This window comes from Typopeltis vanoorti, chromosome 13 (genome assembly GCF_054136105.1).
Source record: "Typopeltis vanoorti isolate ZY-2024b chromosome 13, IOZ_Tvanoo_1.0, whole genome shotgun sequence".
Taxonomy (NCBI): Eukaryota; Metazoa; Arthropoda; class Arachnida; order Uropygi; family Thelyphonidae; genus Typopeltis; species Typopeltis vanoorti.
In genome coordinates this window covers 68,743,019-68,764,121 of record NC_143561.1, presented here as the reverse complement: position 1 = coordinate 68,764,121, position 21,103 = coordinate 68,743,019, and the positions used below count along the sequence as shown (strand labels likewise).

The 21,103-nt window shown below is 35.6% G+C and overlaps 1 protein-coding gene across 1 annotated transcript in view; it reads right to left on the bottom strand.

The window, feature by feature from the left end:
• The window catches only part of beag (IC cytokine homolog beag), a 170,225-nt gene that overhangs the window by 111,605 nt on the left and 37,517 nt on the right, over positions 1-21,103 (bottom strand). The window contains exons 7-8 of the mRNA XM_090403298.1: positions 6,268-6,382; positions 1,787-1,854 (exon numbers count right to left, since the gene is read on the bottom strand). Coding sequence (XP_090259424.1) covers positions 1,787-1,854; positions 6,268-6,382 — 183 coding nt within the window. The remainder of the gene's footprint in view (positions 1-1,786; positions 1,855-6,267; positions 6,383-21,103) is intronic.

The window sequence follows — 21,103 nt, the reverse complement described above, 5'->3', positions numbered from 1 at the left end:
TGAGACAAGGATGTACATTATCCCCTCTGTTATTCATTATCTATATGGATCACATTATGAAGGAATGTGGTATTAAACCTGATATCAAAATTGGAGATGTTAATGTCAGCTCTTTGCTTTATGCGGATGATGTTATACTTCTAAATAAATCCGCTACAAGTCTGCAAGATTCTCTGACTAAATTGAATAGCTGTTGTAATAGATATGGTATGAAGGTCAGCAATAAAAAGACAAAGACAATGAAAATAGGCAGAATAATTGAAAATGTCAACTGTGTTGTGAATGGAGAACCTGTGGAACAAGTAAAACATTTCAGCTACTTAGGCACAATTTTTACTGAAGATGGTAAACTAAATATAGAAATAGACAACAGAATCAGCAAAGCTGGTATCGTGGGAAGTCAATTGAATAAATTCATATGGAATAAGAAAGAAATTAGTCGGAACACTAAATTAGCTATATACAAGACTGTGTTCAAACCAATTTTAACTTATGGATCTGAGAGATGGGTCAGAAGTAAAACACTTGACCAAAGTCTAGAGACCGCAGATATGAGAGTCCTGAGAAAGATTAGAGGCATGAACAGATGGTATCAATGGCAATATCATATTAAAAATGAGGATATTAGGAAAGAACTTGACATTGTCGGCATCCAGGAATGCGTTAGCAGAGCTAATCTCAGATGGTATGGTCACTTAAATAGAATGGGAGAGGAAAGATTAGCAAAACAAGTGTTCTCTGCCAGGTTGGCAGGAAAACGACCCAGAGGAAGACCAAGATATAGGTGGATTGATACCGTACAAAGTGCCTTAGACGATAGAAATATAAGATCTGATAATGTTGGAGTCTTGACAAGTAACAGACTGATTTGGAGGAAAATTGTAGATAGGAAGTTAGTAATGATGTAATTTTTTCATGTAGTACTGTCATATCCTGTACACCCCTTGAGGGTACATGGCGGGAATTTGATGATGATGCTTTAGAAGGTATGGAGCACACAAGATATAGAAGAAATCAGATCAGATAAACCTGATGAATATCCACATAAGTAGATAAACAGATTATCTAGATGTTTTGTTTTTGAATCAAGATGCTTTGGATGATGCAAGCAGCCTTCCTCACTTTTCAAAGTTATTACTTGCGATGAGATTTAGATTCAAAATTAGGAGTGATACACTTTCAAAATCTAAGAAGCCTATCCAAATGGAATAATTCATCTCCTACTCACTCTCTCTCACACACAAAAATCACAACTTCCAAAACAAAGTAAAAAATTCTTAGTAGTCCTATGTTTGGAATAGTGAAGCCATTATTATTATTTTTTTTTAAATCTGGCTGAAAGTACTAACAAGGATATGAATTGTGAGACTGAAAAAATAAAGTAAAAAAGACCTAACCTAAAATCCTAAGATATAATCTTACATCATAAATAATTTTGTGGATAGACAACTGTCCACAAAATATAGTATGGTTGGACAATCGTGCCATATCCAGGCTATAAGCTGGACTTGCTCCAAATGACATTTATTCATGTGGTCCACTCGAGGATCACATATGTGGATATCATCTTAGTACTGAGGAGGAATTTAAAAAGACAGCAAAGCCATGTAAATATTCAATAAACTGAATATAGATAATAACTAATGTTTTCTAATATGTGGATATCAAATTTATTTTTTAGCTTTATTCAAAAACAGTTCTCACTTTATTCAAACAGTTAATTCAAAGACAATTCTCTGCACACTGCTGTGTTTACTACTTACTTGAATATTAATCAAATACTCACTTGTGCTTCAACAGGACTCTTTCAAGTTCTTCTTCTTCCTTTTCTTTATTTGATATTTCACTTCTTACCTGTAAAGGAACAATAAAGAGGTTCAAATGCATCACTTGATAAAAAAATAAATAAATAAACAAATTGTATTTTTAATGCAGTTAACTGGCTCTGCTCTTGATTAGCACTCAAATATACAAGACATAATAGCACTTTTTTTTTTCAGAAATTTCAGATTACTATTAAAAAAATTGTTATGTGAATCTCAAAATTTTTTCCAGGGGCAGAAAGGCTACTTTGATGTTATATTTGTTAAGTAATTTAGCCATCTTGTCTGTAACATTTTTGATATATGGAAGCATGATAGCGTTTTTGAAATCTTGTTTTGAGAGATGCTTGTAGGAGGTGTGTGGAGGATTTTTTTGATAGTCTTGGTTTCATAACCATTCTTTTGAAAGATCTGTGTTAGATATTCTAATTCTTCATTTCTCTAAATTAAGGGGATAAAAATCCCTTATTATTTTACAGCCAGTATGCGAACCCTCTAAGATCGAAAACTACAATCTAAGAGTTTCATGCCGAAGAACTATGAGCGAATCCAAGCTAAGTGACCAACTGGGAGTACCACACCAAGGCAACTCGAAGCAAAGATGGAGCAAGCTCCCTCACTATCCTTGATATTTTCTCATAATGTAAAAACATACAGCTCCTAAGAGATGTAATATTGCTTAACATTATGAGGAGAGGTCACTACCTAGAACGGTTTCAACCTTTTTTGAGGTCTCATCAGTGAGTAGCTAGACCTGGATGATATCAAAGTTTAAGTGAAAAGAACTTACATACCTTCACTATACAAATGCGAGAAAGGTGTGCACATATATTATATTATATTATAACTAAGATGAAAATCCAAATGGCTATTTTTTTTCCTGGCGAAGTTAATTAAATTAAGGGGATAAAAATCCCTTATTATTTTACAGCCAGTAAAGTAATAAGAGAATCCAAGCGTAAGTGACTACCTGGTGGTCACTTACGCTTCGATTCACCAATAGTTCGTCGTCATGAAACTCTTAGATCGTAGTTTTCAATCTTAGAATTTCGCATACTGGCTGTAAAATAATAAGGGATTTTTATCCCCTTAATTTAATTAACTTTGCCAGGAAAAAAAAAAATAGCCGTTTGGCTTTTCATCTTCATTTCTCTTTTTTCTGTGCTGGAAATGTTATATGCTCTGTCCCTTAGGGTTTTTATTAGACCTATTTTTTGCGAAGGGTGGTGGGGGTGTGAGACTGCATTAAGAAATCTTCCTGTGTTGGTGGGTTCTATATATTGAGAAAGAAAGTCTATTATCCTTTTCATTGACTTCTAATAGAATGTCTAGAAAAGGCAGTTTCCTAAGTTCTTGTTCTAAAGTAAATTTTATATTATTATGCAAATTATTTAGGTAATCTTTGAAAAGCAATGAATTCATCTGTTGTTCCTGGCCATATGATGAATATATCGTCTACATAGCGTAGCCATATTTTTGGTTTTTTATGATAATTGTTTAAAGCATTATTTTCAAAGTTTTCCATAAATAGATTAGCTAAAGCCGGAGAGAGGGAAGAGCAAGAGCCCACAGCCAATCCTTCTTTTTGTTCCCAAAATTTGTCTTGATACATGAAAAATGTATTATTTATACAATGTTTATAAAGATCTACGATGTCCGGAGGAAAAGGTCTTCCAGGAGATTCACAGTTTCGTTTCTTGGAATATTTGTAAATAGGCTGATAACATCCAAAATTGCTAAGATGTCTGAAGGTCCAATATAAATATCTTTTACTTTTTCAATAAAATGTGTACTGTTCTTGATGAAAGAAGATGTTCTTCCTGAGGTAAAATCATGTTGGTGAGATGTTTTGCTAAATTAGAGGTCGGAGAGTCTCTACCATCTACTATTGGTCTTAAGGGAATACCTATCTTATGAATTTTTGGAACACCATAAATTCTTGGAACTAATGGGTGTTTTGAATGTAGTGTTACATTCAAAATTTACTTTAGAACAAGAAGAACTTAGGAAACTGCCTTTTCTAGACATTCTATTAGAAGTCAATGAAAAGGATAATAAACTTTCTTTCTCAATATAAGAAAACCCACCAACACAGGAAGATTTCTTAATGTGGCTTCACACCACCACTCTTCGCAAAAAATTGGTCTAATAAAAAGCTTAAGGGACAGAGCGTATAACATTCCCAGCACAGAAAAACTGAGAAATGAAGAATTAGAATATCTAACACAGATCTTTCAAAAGAATGGTTATGAAACCAAGACTATCAAAAAAATCCTTCACACACCTCCTACAAGCATCTCTCAGAAACAAGATTTCAAAAATGCTATCATGCTTCCATATATCAAAAATGTTACAGACAAGATGGCTAAATTACTGAACAAATATAACATCAAAGTAGCCTTTCTGCCCCTGGAAAAAATTTCAAGATTTCTACATCCCCTGAAACCTCCTCATCATCCATTAAAAAAAACCAGGTGTTTACAAAATTTATTGTTCTTGCGGCATCTGCTACGTAGGACAGACAGGAAGATCTGGGGAAATTCGCATGAACGAACACCAAAAGGATGTGCAAAACAGAAGAGAACACAGGTCTAGCTTTCCATACCACTTCCACTGGCCACAATGTACTCTGGCAGAAAACAAACATGTCATACATAGAAAAAAAACTGTTACATAAGGAAATTTAAAGAAGCTGCAAACATGCTTAAAATACCAACACAATGCCATAAAAATCAAGGATTAATTCTCCACCAAATTTGCTCAGCTTTAATAAAAATTATACCTCAGTCAGACCTCAGACATTATGAACGTGGCATCATCCAGCATTGTTTAAATTCAGCACTGCTTTGAATTCTCATTCTGATTTTTAATTTTATGAAGTCAGATGGCTACAACTGTATAGCACGAACTATTACTAATAATTTCTCTTTTCTTTGTTTTTTAAATTTTAAGTTACCCTTTATCCCTGAAGAAGTAAGTCAAACGACTTACAAAACTTGTCGGGTCTTTTATTAATTCATTGTGTTTTATATAGTTTATTAAAAAAATGTGGTCCAATTACCGGAATATACCATGTCAACTTAAACCACAGAAACCTCCACTTACAATAAAATCTCAATCAAAAGAAAAAATCTGATTAATAAATAAATTTAGAGAAATACATTTCACTATCAAATATTTACCAAATAATTGGGAATCTAAATAGCAGAGTGAGAAATAATTGTCAGACATACAAAAATATTTTGGAAAAATTTGGAGAAAAGAGCAAAGCTAATAATAATGGGAAATACCTGTTGGATTTCTGCTCAGGACATGGACTGGTTATTACTACATCATATTCCAACATAAAAATGTGCACAAATTCACATGGAGAGAAGAGGCAAGGAATAAGAAAAGTCTCAATGACTATGTTATTGGTGATGGTGATGTTTTCTCCCTGGGTGCAGGACACCAGAGTGTACAGAAGATTTTAGAAGTGATCACTATTTAGTCTCGAACAGGATAAAACTGAATTTTATACTGAAAAAAGGAACATGTAAGAAAGTTTTAAAGCGAATTAAAGTTGAGCAGCTCTCAGATATAAACTGTAGACTAAAATACTCAAACATTATTGAAGAAAAAATGAGAGTTTGAGAACAGGAACCAAACCTTGAAGATTCAGTGGCAAAAAATAAGTGAAAAGTATGATTTATCACATAATTCGTTTTTATAGTATGTTCAAATATTATTGACTGTAAAGTAGAAATTCTGAAAGCAAAAATTTTGTGCATGCAGTTATTACTAGGAATGTGCACTCTTTTTGACCTGTGTGTGTGCACACACAGCCTAAAAGGAACATTGGGTTTGAGAGAGGAGTAATGTAAGTTGGTCAAAACTAGTGCTATTATTATTTTATTATTACGTGACACCTCCAAGGAGTCCAAAGACTCATCGAGGGAGGGTACCTACTCTACAACTCTCTGTCTCCACTCAATCCACCAACTACTGTGAACCGCAACTACCATCATTATCTACACCAACACCATCTACTGACCACCACCACTAAAATTTTCACAGACAATCGCAAACATCCATGCCAAAGCAAGATTCAAACCTGCAGCCTTTTTTGGCTGGAGAGCAGATACATAACCATTTGGCCAACCAGGCTGGCAACTAGTTCTAACCAACTTCTATTACTGTTTTTTTCACTGGTTTCAATACTATGGTTCTATTTCTTTCTATCCAAATATTTGCTTTCAAGACTTTCTTGAAATTATTATTTTGGACTTGAGACTATGTTAAAATATTTAGTGGATTTTCTTTGGTTTCATTTAGCTTTGGTTCCTTTAAGCATAACTCTGAGGTTTAACAGCAGTAATATCACAAATGGGTTATCTTAACATGCATCACTTGATAAAAATAAATATACATATATTCAAACACATACACAAAAAGTAAAACTTACCTTCTGTAATAAAGCGTAATCCAGTCCTTTCACCAAGTGAGTATGCTCCATGTCACCACCCAAAAATTTGGATTCCTGAATCATTTGACGACGACGTTCAGCAGCATCCAAGCCACTGAGAAAGGAAAAGAAATAAAATTTTAAGCCTCATGAATGTTATATGTTATTTATTTCAGCCTTTACAACAGTCACCAAATTATTACACAATATGTTGCAATGCTAAGATGGATTCAAATATTTTCGCAATAATTAACAAATGAATGCCATATAACAATGTTGGAAAAGGAATAAGGCAAGCAAGCTATAATTTCAAAAGAATTTATACATAGCAATATTCAAGGAAAGTGATTTTTAATAAAGAAACACCAATACACAGACCCAATTTTAACTTGAATGACAGCAGTGATTATTACCATAGCATTTCTGATTAGATGACAATAATAGATAGTTGGAAATTTTACTCCACTTCTCCTTCAATAATTCCCAAATAATCCAAGTGGGGGATTTTTTTACCTCACTCTAATTTGAAAGATCAAAGCTCTGAGCATCCAAACCAATTCTAGAACTTTAATTTCCTATATGATTGAGATCAAGGAAGTCTGGCCTTAAGGAAGGGAACATTATGTCATAACACTGAAAAATCAAGCCCTACACCATTGCCAGATGTTACTATTGTTTAAAATTATGCCAAGATTGTTTGACTTTTGTTAACTGCATATATGCTTTCTGACTGGTTTATGCAAGGAGAGAAACTAGAAATTCTAGGAAGAAAATTCCTGCCACCTCTGTTCAAAACTAGCCAGAATTCAAACTACAACAAGTAAACAATCCAACATCATGTCACCTGCTCTAATCGGAGTATCAGGTTGAACTCAGGTATTAACAAACTTGATAATTAGACCTGAACATTGTGTTATACAACTCATATTTTCATAAGACCTGTTTCTATTGTTCAGAATTCAAGAGCAACGGGCAGTGCTTCCTCTAAAAAACACCCGGCACTTATGTTGTGCATGATGTGTGGGTGCGAGAAGAGCTGCTGGCTGTAGTTCTGCCATGTAAAACCCTAACCTGCAGATATCTGAGTGGACAACCCTATTACTGACCAATGCTTGAATAACATTTATGTATTATGTGACCCTTAGAGTTTTAGAGCTGAAAGGCATAGTACTTTTGTGATCCAAAGATACTCATTTGAATCCAGCAAATATCAGCAGCTTGATAAATTACAGTGTATTTTGTTTTTAGATGGTATTGAGAGTTACTATTATTAAAAAGGTACAACAAATAACAATCAATACCACTTTATTGTGTAACCTAACTGTGAGGTTTGAATTTAATTCTCTGTTTGATTTTATATTTTATTTGGCTCTTTTGTTTTAATAATGTATTTTAATCAAAGTAAAAGCTTTTGAGCAACATTTCTAGTACCATAATGTTAGGTTACCAGAAGAAATAATTGATTAATTTTAGTTGCAGACTACAAGTAATTTTCTAGATGTTTTTTTTTTTTAAGCCAGTTTCTGAATTAGTCTATCTCTTGTACAGACAAAGTTTCTTTCCCCTCTGGAAGCTTGGGTTGTGTTGTCAATTTTTCCAAGATGCATTAAAATCAATTACAGAACTAACACTACTTCAGACAACAATATGAGTGTTAGGGTTCAGGATCATGAAACGATAGTAGTTGCCTGATCATGCTCCAATTATTAAAACAATAAATAAGGAAATGATATACAGTTTACCCTCACCACAGCAAATGTTATAACAAAATTACTAACTATTACAAAATACTACAAAAAAAAAAAAAAAAGCCTCAAAGTCCCATACCCACAATGCTATTATAAAGGAACTTCACTACAGCAAACTGTCTTCTGTGGAAATTATTCCTGTGGTCTCTACAAGCAGGTGTGCATGTATAGCAAAAGTCTGCTGTATCACTATAACATCTTCAATAAAACTTAGAAACAAGAAACAAGAGAAAAAAAGTTGCACCTCTTCTTATGGCTATCAAATAAGCAGAGTAATCAAATGCAAATTCGACTCCAGTTTTTATGATTTCATTTTTACACAAGTTTTGTAAAATACATAAGCACTCAGTTTGTTTTATCTATCTGTATGTACGCAGCTTTCCCCTTCAGCTCTGGCCAGCAGATTTTATTGAAATATGGTACACATACCAGCCACTGAATTAGAAACTTTTATTTAATACTGTGTTGGATCTCCTTTAGCCCAAATTACAGAAGGTATGCAGTTTGGCATAGATTCCACAAGAATTGCATCCATGTCTACAACATACCAGACAGTCCTTTAACTATCTCAGATTTGACTGAAGAAAATTTTGCTCCTGGAGCTGTTTCTCTAACATGTCCCATTAATTCTCAAAGCGGGTTCAGATCTGGGCTTTGTGGTGGCCAGTGAAGATGGAAGTTGCTGTAATGCTAATTGAATCACTGTTGAAGAATTCTTGTGCAATGGACAGTAGCATTGTCATCCATGAAACAAACATCACCTGTTGGATAAAAAGTCAACATTGCAGAATGGACTTAATCAGCAACAATGTTCAGATATTCACTGGAGGACACCTGACCTTCAAGCAATATCAGGGGATCTGTTCAATACCAACAGAACATGCCCCACACCATGACACCTCCTCTCAGAACCCTAAGTTGTGTTTACAAGGATGGGTTTCCACCAAACTGTCTGCCAACCGTAGATGCAGAACACAAGATGTACTGTAACTCGTTTTCAATCTTATTATTTCTGCATCAGATTTTGTTGTTTGTCCTAAATAACTATATTCCAGTACTCTTTCTAATGTGGATATGCATTTCTAAGATTATCTCCTTTATCTCTCTCTCTCTCGCGCGCGTGCGTGCGTGCGTGAGTGTGTGTGATTTTGATAAAACTGCTCATTTGGTTCAATGTTAAACCTGCCTTTATTTCCAAGTCAATAAAACACAATAAAATTCTCACAGAAACTTACATATCCCTAGACCTATGAAAGATAATGTGAGGTGAATTACAATTAATACTCTGTCTGCACGGTTAGCCTAGTGGCTTTTGCACTTTGCAACCATATGCTTGGGGAAGGAGTGTCCTAGGTTTGATTCCCGTCGGCGACGAGAGGAGCTTAAGGATCTTCCTCAGACATAGCCAAGTTAGCCGGTCTTAACAGCTGGGTTTTTCTCACCAGTTTAGCTGGGGTTTTCATCATCATCACATTCCTGCAATGTACCCTCAAGGGGTGTATCATTACTAACTTCCTATCTACAATTTTCCTCCAAATCAGTCTGTTACTTGTCAAGACTCCAACATTATCAGATCTTATATTTCTATCGTCTAAGGCACTTTGTACGGTATCAATCCACCTATATCTTGGTCTTCCTCTGGGTCGTTTTCCTGCCAACCTGGCAGAGAACACTTGTTTTGCTAATCTTTCCTCTACAATTCAATTTAAGTGACCACACCACCTGAGATTATCTCTGCTAACGCATTCCTGGATGCTGACAATGTCAAGTTCTTTCCTAATATCCTCATTTTTAATATGATATTGCCATTGATGCCATCTGTTCACGCCTCTAATCTTTCTCAGGACTCTCATATCTGCGGTCTCTAGTCTTTGGTCAAGTGTTTTACTTCTGACCCAGCTCTCAGATCCATAAGTTAAAACTGGTTTGAACACTGTCTTGTATACAGCTAATTTAGTGTTCCGACTAATTTCTTTCTTATTCCATATGAATTTATTCAATTGACTTCCCACCATACCAGCTCTGCTGATTCTGTTGTCTATTTCTATATTTAATTTACCATCTTCAGTAAAAATCGTGCCTAGGTAGCTGAAATGTTTTACTTGTTCCACAGGTTCTCCATTCACAACACAGTTGACATTTTCAATGATTCTCACTATTTTCATTGTCTTTGTCTTTTTATTGCTGACCTTCATACCATATCTATTACAACAGCTATTCAATTTAGTCAGAGAATCTTGCAGACTTATAGCGGATTTATTTAGAAGTATAACATCATCCGCATAAAGCAAAGAGCTGACATTAACATCTCCAATTTTGATATCAGGTTTAATACCACATTCCTTCATAATGTGATCCATATAGATAACGAATAACAGAGGGGATAATGTACATCCTTGTCTCACACCAGATTTAACATTAAACCATCTTCCTGTACTTCCTTCAATTCTAACTGCTGACTTACAACTCAAATGAAGACTAAGTATTGCTTGATATAATGCCCCATTGACACCATATAACTGCAGCGTATTGAATAGCTTCTCTCTTGGCACCTTGTCATATGCCTTTTCCAAATCGACAAAACTTAAATACAGATCTTTGTTATATTCCCATGCTTTCTCGACTATTTGTCGTAAAGTGAATATCTGATCCTGACAGTCTCTATTTGGCCTGAATCCAGCTTGTTCTTCACCAAGCTTTTCTTCCACAATTCTTCTCAACCGTTTCTCAAGTATACTTGCATAGATCTTGCCAGGAACACTCAGTAAGGAAATATCTCTGTAATTCTCACATTGTTTTATTTCCCTTTTTATATATGGGTACTATGAGAGCTCTACTCCAATCATCGGGAATTCGTCCCTCTGTCCAGGCTTTCTGAACTATGCAGTGCAGCCACTGTAACACTCTTATACCACCATGCTTCAGCATTTCTGGTCAAATATCATCTACTCCTGCTGCCTTTCCACATTTCAAGCCTTTGATAGCTTTTTCTACTTCAAGTATGGATATGTAATCCTGACTGCATGCCTGGGCAGTGTTTTTTATCACTGTGCTGTCATCTCTGCTTGTTTCATTTAGCAGTTTTTCAAAGTAATTACTCCATACTTCAAGGATATCTTTTTCTCCTGTTTTCATGTCGCCTTTATCATCTCTAATTCCTTTTACAGCACTCTTTCTTCCATTCTTAAGCTTCTTCAACAACCTCCAGAATATTTTGCCACCTTCTTGATATTTATTTTCTATATTCTTGCCAAAGTCCTCCCATGACTTTTGTTTAACTAGTTTTACACACTGTTTAGCTTTCTTACATTTGTCTCTGTATTCTGTAAGAGTAAAAGCTGACTTATTTGCCAGGAACTTTTGATATGCTTTCTTCTTTTCCTTCACTGCCTCTTTAACTTCCTGCGTCCACCAGGGAGTTCTGATTTTTTTATCCTTGCACACAACCTCACCACATGCCTCTCTGGCAGAATCAATCAATGTTTTTTTCAGAGTTTGCCACTGAATCTCCAAGGTTTGATTCCTGTTCTCAAACTCTTTCATTTTCTTTTCAATAATCTTTCTGTATTTTAGTCTACAGTTCACTTCTGAGAGCTGCTCAACTTTTATTCACTTTAAAACTTTCTTACATGTTATTCTTTTCAATATGAAATTCAATTTTATCCTACTCAAGACTAAATAGTGATCACTTCCAATTTCAAATCCTCTGTACACTCTGGTGTCGTGCACCAGGGAGAAAACATCACTATCAACAATAACATAGTCAATGAGACTTTTCTTATTCCTAGCCACTTCTCTCCATGTGAATTTGTGCACATTTTTATGTTGGAACATGGTGTTAGTAATAACCAGTCCATGTCCTGAGCAGAAATCCAAGATATTTGCCATTATTATTAGCTTTGCTCTTTTCTCCAAATTTTCCCAAAATATTTTTGTATGTCTCACAATCATTTCCTACTCTGCTATTTAGATCCCCAACAAGGATCAACTTTTCCTTTTTCATTGTGTCAGTTGCTTTTTCTAAAGCCTCAAAAAATTCCTCCACTTCTACCTTAGTAGAAACTTCTGTGGGACCATCGGCACAAATAAGTCTCACTGTCCAGTTCCCCATTCTCATATTTGCCCACATTACTCTACTTGAGACTGACTGCCATTCAAGAAGATTAGCCTCGTATTTTGTGTTGAATACTATGGCTACTCCTTCTTTTCCTTGATTGTCATTGCCTGAATATAACATTTTGTATTTATTGCTCAGAAAGATCTCACCAGTTTTGGTCTTTTTTGTTTCAGTCACCCCTATTATGTCAATCTGGTACTTATCTAATTCCTCAGCTAGCTCCATTTCTTTGCCATTCAGGCTTCTTAAGTTGATAGTACCGATCTTTAACTCTGGTGGTGTTGAGTTGGGGTTTGTTTTTAGATTTGTTCCACTAGCTGACTTTTCGCTGTTCGCCCTGGTTCCCTGGCGAAAACAACAGGGGCCTTGTTTAACCGGGCGACACCCCAGCCGGCATGAAATTTTGTCATGTTGTACCATCATTTTTTATTTTGGTTTAACCAGTAAGAATACAATTTGGTCGGCTAAATCCCAAATTGCTAGCCCATCCTCGTTCGTTCAGTATCAAAGTAGATACCCAACAGGGTGCACCACGAGAAGGTGAGGATTGGACATTAGGTCAGAAGCCCTAGTCGGTTCTCTGCATTCCTTTAAAGGCCATGTGGAGGTCTCCTCTCAGTTATACAGCTTTGACCCTTAAGCACCCCAGAGGTTTTTCATCCCACAAACAGGCAAGCAAACCAGCCCCATGAACCCACGGATACAGTCAGACAATCCCTCCAGCGATAGGTCTGAATTGTCAGCTATGCAGGTCCAAAGCTCGGATAAAAATAGGGAGGATTGAGATAGTGACGTACCTCCCAGTAATAGGGGCTCACAGCTGTTGAATCACTATACGAAATAATAAAAAATAATTAAATTAACACTCTTACTTGTATACTTCTGTACATATTTACAAGACATGTATATATCTGTATGTGCTTTGTACAGAAATATACAAATCAAATATACTAACATGTTCCATACATTCTCGAAAAGGTTCAGACCTCGGCTTTGTGGTGGCCAGGGAAGATGGGAAAGGTCGAAGTTACGCTCGATGAACCACTGCTAAACAATTCTGTACAAAAGCATGTACAGAAATATACAAATCAAACAAACAATAGAGAACTGTTTTTTTTTTGTATTAAATGCAAGCTTCAGCCTATGAGAAATGCTAGATCAAAATATCTCATCTAGATGAAAACTTAATTTGGTTTCTAATTCAGCAAGCATTCCCTCTGCATGTTGAACATCATGATGATTGTTAATAAGCAATTTATTAGCTGTTAACAATTTTTCAACGAGCACACACACACACACACACATACACACACACTGTGTATGCCATCATCATCAGAAGCAACTTAAATCACCATTCAGACTACAAGATTATATGTGATTGAAACAAGGAACAATCTATTGAACTGATCCAAGATAGTGAATTCTAGTGTCAAAATCAAGTTATTCTTAAGAAACTATTTATATGGGAGAGGGAAAGAAATTATTCTACTCATTTCTGTATGTATACACACATAAATAGTAAAAATATACTCACCAATATGCATTATAAAATATGTAAAATAAATAGCTCACAATACTGGCTGGAATTACTGCCAAAGCAAACAGTCTACCACTTAATCACTGTGTTAATTCTGGGTATTCTTTGACGATTTGCCTATTCTGATGAAAATCTGAAGTTTCCAGGATAAAAAAAAAAGTGGGGGGGGGGGGGACCTGTCATCTCAACATGAGACTAGCTAATTCATATCCAGGTGAAAAGTCCATCATCTTTACAGAAGTTCACTAAGTCCTAGATAGGATTCAAATCCAATTTTCAGTCAAAAAGCAAATATTGCTTAAATGGTACTCACATCCACTGTATAAAAAGGTATTGAACCAAGGCAAATTAATGTTAAGGGGAGTGCTAGTGAACCAGTGGTCCTATTTAATAATGGCATTAATTAATCCTGGAGTCATATGATGGAAGTCAACATTTTTTCTTTATTTGTCCTAAGGTGGGATATCTAATTCTCAGATATAAAAGCCTTACATAGATGTTATGGCAATTTTTCTTGATGGTAGTGGTGTGGTATCTTGCTGTGGTTCTGAAGGTTATTTTTAAGAATACAGAAACACAATAATCCTTGAGGGAAGAAATCCCTTCCCCACAAGACCTACAGAATCATAATAACAGAATGTCCTATGTCCTGCACTAATTTTAGAGGGGAAAAAACTGAAAGGAAAACCCAGAAATGAAAAAAGGAGTGGAATTTCTTGAAATAATGAAGATCAATTGCATCAGTAAAGTGTCTTCACTGGCTAAGTCTCAGAAATTTTTAAAGACTGGTGGAAATGATGGTCTGGCCACTGCAAATGTGGAGTAAGTATGCTTAACTTGGGTGAAATCCAGTTGGTCAACAACAATCGAACATGTTGGTGTGTCCATTAGTAGTCCTGGATACAATCCCCTCAGCCAACAGGCATAAACCAGAAGACTGGAGAAAACTATCTAGAAGTTTTCACCAGTCTTTTGTAAGCAGAAAATGGAGAAAACTCCTGGATAGTTTCTCTGGGCAGGGTTTGAGGTGTAGTGGCTAATTTATATGTCCACAACAACTAGGTAAAGAAACTCATCTACCACTAGATGGTAAATATAAACAAGTCATCTTAACTTTCTTTCTATTATCTTATTCAAAGTGCACAACTTTATTTTTCTCTCTACATGAAAGACTACAAAAATGAAAGAACTGCTATAAAATGAAAGAACTGCTACAAAATCTAGGTGATGAGACAAAAACTTACTCTATCAATTAATAGTCCAAATCTATGATAGAGGAGAAATACCAAAGAGTTTATGAAATCAACCATAATACCAATACCAAAAAAAGAATAATGCAAATAAATGCAGCCAATTTAAAACAATAGCTTTAATCCCACATGTTAGCAAAATTCTGCTAAAAATTATTCAAAATAGAATTTATTCAAAAATAGATTGTCTATTGGATGAAGACCAATTTGGATTCAGAAAGAATAAAGGAACAAGAGAGGCAATACTCTGTTTAAGAACAATAATAGAGAGAAGATTAGACCTAAATCAAAATACTTACATTTGCTTCCTTGATTTAGAGAAAGCATTTGATAAAGTAAACCAGCAAACACTCCAAAACTGTCTAACTAATATTGGCATAGATTTGAGGGATAGGAAAATCTTCTTCTTCTTCTGCAGCTTCTCCCACTTAAGTGGGGGTCACTGTTGATGATAAGTCTCCTCCACATCCTCCTGTCTTGGGCTGTCACCACATACAAGTTCTTCATGCTCAAGTCCTCTTCTACCAGCTCCCTCCATCTCTTCTTTGGCCGCCCATGCTTCCTCCTTCCTTGCACATCCACCTGCATGACCCTTCTTCCCACATATTCGTCCTCCCTCCTCATCACATGACCAAACCATCTCAACTTTGCCTCCAGTATCTTCGCTCCTAAGTTCGTAACTTTCACTGTTCAACCCTCACATAGTCATTTCTCAGACGATCCTTTCTGGTCACACCGCACATCCACCTAAGCATTCTTATCTCTGCTACTTCCATCCTGCTGATGTTATTTTTCCTCAGGGCCACAGTGTCTACAGCATATGTTATAGCTGGCCTCACTACTGCCCTATAGATTTTGCCTTTCAGATTGATTGGCACCCTCTTATTGCAAAACACTCCAGCCATCTCCTTCCAGTTCCTCCAACCCACTTGTATCCTGCATCCCACTTCCTTCTCAGTTCCTTCCTCTTCTTCCACTGTTGAACCTAAGTATCTAAAGTCCCTCACCTTCCTTATGACATTTCCTTCCAGCTCCAGATCTGTCTCCTGGCTACCGCCCACTGTGCAACACATATACTCTGTCTTACTTCTGCTCAGTCTCATACCTCTCTCTTCCAGTACTTTTCTCCATCTTTCCAGTTTAGATCCTGCTCCTTCTCTTGAATCTGCGCACAGCAAGATGTCATCTGCATACAACATTGTCCAAGGCGCATCTTCTCTCACCTCCTCCATCACAATATTAAACAGAAATGGACTTAATGCTGCCTTTGATGCAAGCCAACTGTTACTTGAAAACTTTCTTGAAAACTTACTTGAAAAAATGTGAAGACAGGTCCGAACACTTGTCTTCACATTTAGGAAAATAATTTATCAAATTTACAAAAATCAAAATGGACGGATTAAAATCAATGATAAGGAGAAAATAGTAAACATAAGGAGTGGAGTAAGACAAGGATGTATATTTTCACCACTTTTATTTAATTTATATATTGAAAAGACCATTCTGGAAACTAAAGATAAAATAAGTCATGTGCATAAGATTTGCTGATGACATAGCCCCTTGTAGCAGAAAACAGAAGAACGTTAAAAACAATGCTAGAATTACTAAATAATAACCTTGAAAAATATAAAATGAAAATCAACACAGATAAGACTAAAATCATTGTTACAGGGAAAATCCCTATCAATACAGAGCATATAGACATTAGCGGGGAACAAATAAAACAAGTGAAAAGCTTTAAATATTTAGGAAGCCTAATAACAGAAGATGGTAGAACGAGAGAAGACATAAGTTCAAGAATAAACAATGCAAAAGCCCAATTCTCTAAGATGAAAAGCATTTTAACGGGAAACCTCAACCTACAATTGAAAAAAAATTAGTAAAGACATTAATATGGAGCATTGCACTGTGTGGATATGAAACCTGGATTCTAAGCAGAGAAGATGTAAGAAGATTGGAGGCTTTTGAAATGTGGTGCTGGCGCCGCATGAACAAAATAAAATGGACTGAAAAAAAATCAAACCAACAAGCCCTGAGAGAGAGAGAGATAAACGAAACAAGAACTCTAATTAAATTGATCAAAATTAGAAGAGATAGGTGGTTTGGACATATACTTCGACATGATGGACTTGTGAAAAGAATAACTGAAGGCAAAATAGAGGGGAAAAGAAGAGGCAGACTAAGGAAAATCTTTCTTGACCAAGTCAAAGACAACACGGGTTTGAGGAATTACCAGGAGGTTAAGAAGAAAGCCAATAAAAGAGTGGAATGGAGGAAATTGTTGATGAGCTACCAGTCCCAAGACTGATGCAACTGATGATGATGAAAGACTACTAAGCAAAAAAAAAAAAAAAAAAAAAAAAAAAAATGTAAATTAAACTTGCAATATATGTATATTCCCCTAAACAGCTATAAAGTCCTTAACATAACAGCTGACAACAATATCAGTTTTCTTTCTAATGATTTCAAACAGTATTAACCATTATTAAGTGCGAAAATTCTCCATATTTCTCCAACAGCTGTTATACTAGTTATCACGTTCTTCTCATTTGCACATGCACCAGCACACATGATACTTCCAGTTTCAGTTTTAATTGTGAAGTTAGAGCAATGAGATACCATTAGTTGTTATTGTCACAGTACTTTGCTTGAAATTGACACACTGATGAAAACAAGTAAATTTTTCATATCATTTCTACTTATAAACCAATTCAAACTTCTTCATCATCATCATCATCATCAAATTCCTGCCATGTACCCTCAAGGGGTGTACAGGATATGACAGTACTACATGAAAAAATTACATCATTACTAACTTCCTATCTACAATTTTCCTCCAAATCAGTCTGTTACTTGTCAAGACTCCAACATTATCAGATCTTATATTTCTATCGTCTAAGGCACTTTGTACCGTATCAATCCACCTATATCTTGGTCTTCCTCTGGGTCGTTTTCCTGCCAACCTGGCAGAGAACACTTGTTTTGCTAATCTTTCCTCTCCCATTCTATTTAAGTGACCATACCATCTGAGATTAGCTCTGCTAACGCATTCCTGGATGCTGACAATGTCAAATTCTTTCCTAATATCCTCATTTTTAATATGATAATGCCATTGATGCCATCTGTTCACGCCTCTAATCTTTCTCAGGACTCTCATATCTGCGGTCTCTAGTCTTTGGTCAAGTGTTTTACTTCTGACCCAGCTCTCAGATCCATAAGTTAAAATTGGTTTGAACACAGTCTTGTATACAGCTAATTTAGTGTTCCGACTAATTTCTTTCTTATTCCATATGAATTTATTCAATTGACTTCCCATGATACCAGCTTTGCTGATTCTGTTGTCTATTTCTATATTTAGTTTACCATCTTCGGTAAAAATTGTGCCTAAGTAGCTGAAATGTTTTACTTGTTCCACAGGTTCTCCATTCACAACACAGTTGACATTTTCAATGATTCTGCCTATTTTCATTGTCTTTGTCTTTTTATTGCTGACCTTCATACCATATCTATTACAACAGCTATTCAATTTAGTCAGAGAATCTTGCAGACTTGTAGCGGATTTATTTAGAAGTATAACATCATCCGCATAAAGCAAAGAGCTGACATTAACATCTCCAATTTTGATATCAGGTTTAATACCACATTCCTTCATAATGTGATCCATATAGATAATGAATAACAGAGGGGATAATATACATCCTTGTCTCACACCAGATTTAACATTAAACCATCTTCCTGTACTTCCTTCAATTCTAACTGCTGACTCACAACTCAAATAAAGACTAAGTATTGCTTGATATAATGCCCCATTGACACCATATAACTGCAGCGTATTGAATAGCTTCTCTCTTGGCACCTTGTCATATGCCTTTTCCAAATCGACAAAACTTAAATACAGATCTTTGTTATATTCCCATGCTTTCTCGACTATTTGTCGTAAAGTGAAGATCTGATCCTGACAGCCTCTATTTGGCCTGAATCCAGCTTGTTCTTCACCAAACTTTTCTTCCACAATTCTTCTCAACCGTTTCTCAAGTATACTTGCATAGATCTTGCCAGGAACACTCATTAGGGAAATACCTCTGTAATTCTCACATTCAGTTTTATTTCCCTTTTTATATATGGGTACTATGAGAGCTCTACTCCAATCATCGGGAATTCGTCCCTCTGTCCAGGCTTTCTGAACTATGCAGTGCAGCCACTGTAAGACTCTTATACCACCATACTTCAGCATTTCTGGTCGAATATCATCTACTCCTGCTGCCTTTCCACATTTCAAGCCTTTGATGGCTTTTTCTACTTCAAGTATGGATATGTATTCCTGACTGCATGCCTGGTCAGTGTTTTTTACCACTGTGCTGTCATCACTGCTTGTTTCATTTAGCAGTTTTTCAAAGTAATTACTCCATACTTCAAGGATATCTTTTTCTCCTGTTTTCATTTCACCTTTATCATCTCTAATTCCTTTTACAGCACTCTTTCCTCCATTCCTAAGCTTCTTCAACAACCTCCAGAATATTTTGCCACCTTCTTGATATTTATTTTCTATATTCTTGCCAAAGTCCTCCCATGACTTTTGTTTAGCTAGTTTTACACACTGTTTAGCTTTCTTACATTTGTCTCTGTATTCTGTAAGAGTAAAAGCTGACTTATTTGCCAGGAACTTTTGATATGCTTTCTTCTTTTCCTTCACTGCCTCTTTAACTTCCTGTGTCCACCAGGGAGTTCTGATTTTTTTATCTTTGCACACAACCTCACCACATGCCTCTCTGGCAGAATCAATCAATGTTTCCTTCAGAGTTTGCCACTGAATCTCCAAGGTTTGATTCCTGTTCTCAAACTCTTTCATTTTCTTTTCAATAATATTTCTGTATTTTAGTCTACAGTTTACATCTGAGAGCTGCTCAACTTTTATTCGCTTTAAAACTTTCTTACATGTTATTCTTTTCAATATGAAATTCAATTTTATCCTGCTCAAGACTAAATTTTATTCAATTCAAACTTAGAAGGTAATATTTCAAATTATAATGGTAAGATCTAAAATTACAATATCTGTGTATTAAACATATTTGGTCATTTGAGAGTTAAACATACAAACTTATTGTTTTAATACTGACCATATTGTAATGCATACAAATATCTCACATTCTTTGCCTACCAGTTTTGCTAGCAAACTGTCTAGCTTTTTCAAGACATTGACAGAAAAGCATAAAAAACTAGTAAATGCAAATTGAAAGGCACATAAAAACGTTATAAACAATCTAGTAGCTAAGATTACACGTTCGTGTTACAGAGACTGAGAGGACTTATTGTTCTTATTCATTATCATGCATGCGTGTTTGTTGTAAACGCATAATGTGATTACTGGCAATCTGTAGTTCAGATGGATTTAGAGAGAGGATCAGGTTTTTCCACCAACTGTTCAGAATAGTACCCTGATTTCTGTTGAGGTTTCCGCTGGTTATTAACACTATTGTGGCTTCCTTGAATAAACGATGTCTGTAGTCATCATCCAAATATGGCATGGAGCTGTTTTGCTACACTATCGTGTGGTTAGACATAGAGAAATGATGTACTAAGTAGGAAGAAATACTTCTGTCGTGGTTTTCTTCTGGCTTAGCACATCATTTCTGTACGACTAACCACATTGATAGAGTGGCAAAACAGCTCCATGTCATATTTGGATGACGACTATAGACATCGTTTATTCAAGGAAGCCACAATAGTGTTAATAACCGGCAGAAACCTCAACAGAAATCAGGGTACTATTCTGAACAATTCGTGGAAAAACATGATCCTCTCTCTAAATCCATCTGAACTACAGCTAGCCAGTAATCACATTACTGGCTAGCTGTAGAGGACTGAGACTGAGAGGACTTATTGTTCTTATTCATTATCACGCATGCGTGATAATGAATAAGAACAATAAGTCCTCTCAGTCTCTGTCATGCGAACATGTAACCTTAGCTACTAGATTGTTAACAACATTTTTATGTTCCTTTCAATTTGCATTTAATAGTTTTTTATGCTTTTCCGTCAATGCCTTGAAAAAGCTAGACAGTTTGCTAGCAAAACTGGTAGGCAAAGAATGTAAGATGTTTGTACGTATTACAATATGGTCAGTATTAAAACAATAAGTTTGTATGTTTAATATCTGTGTATAACAATAATCTTTACATTTATT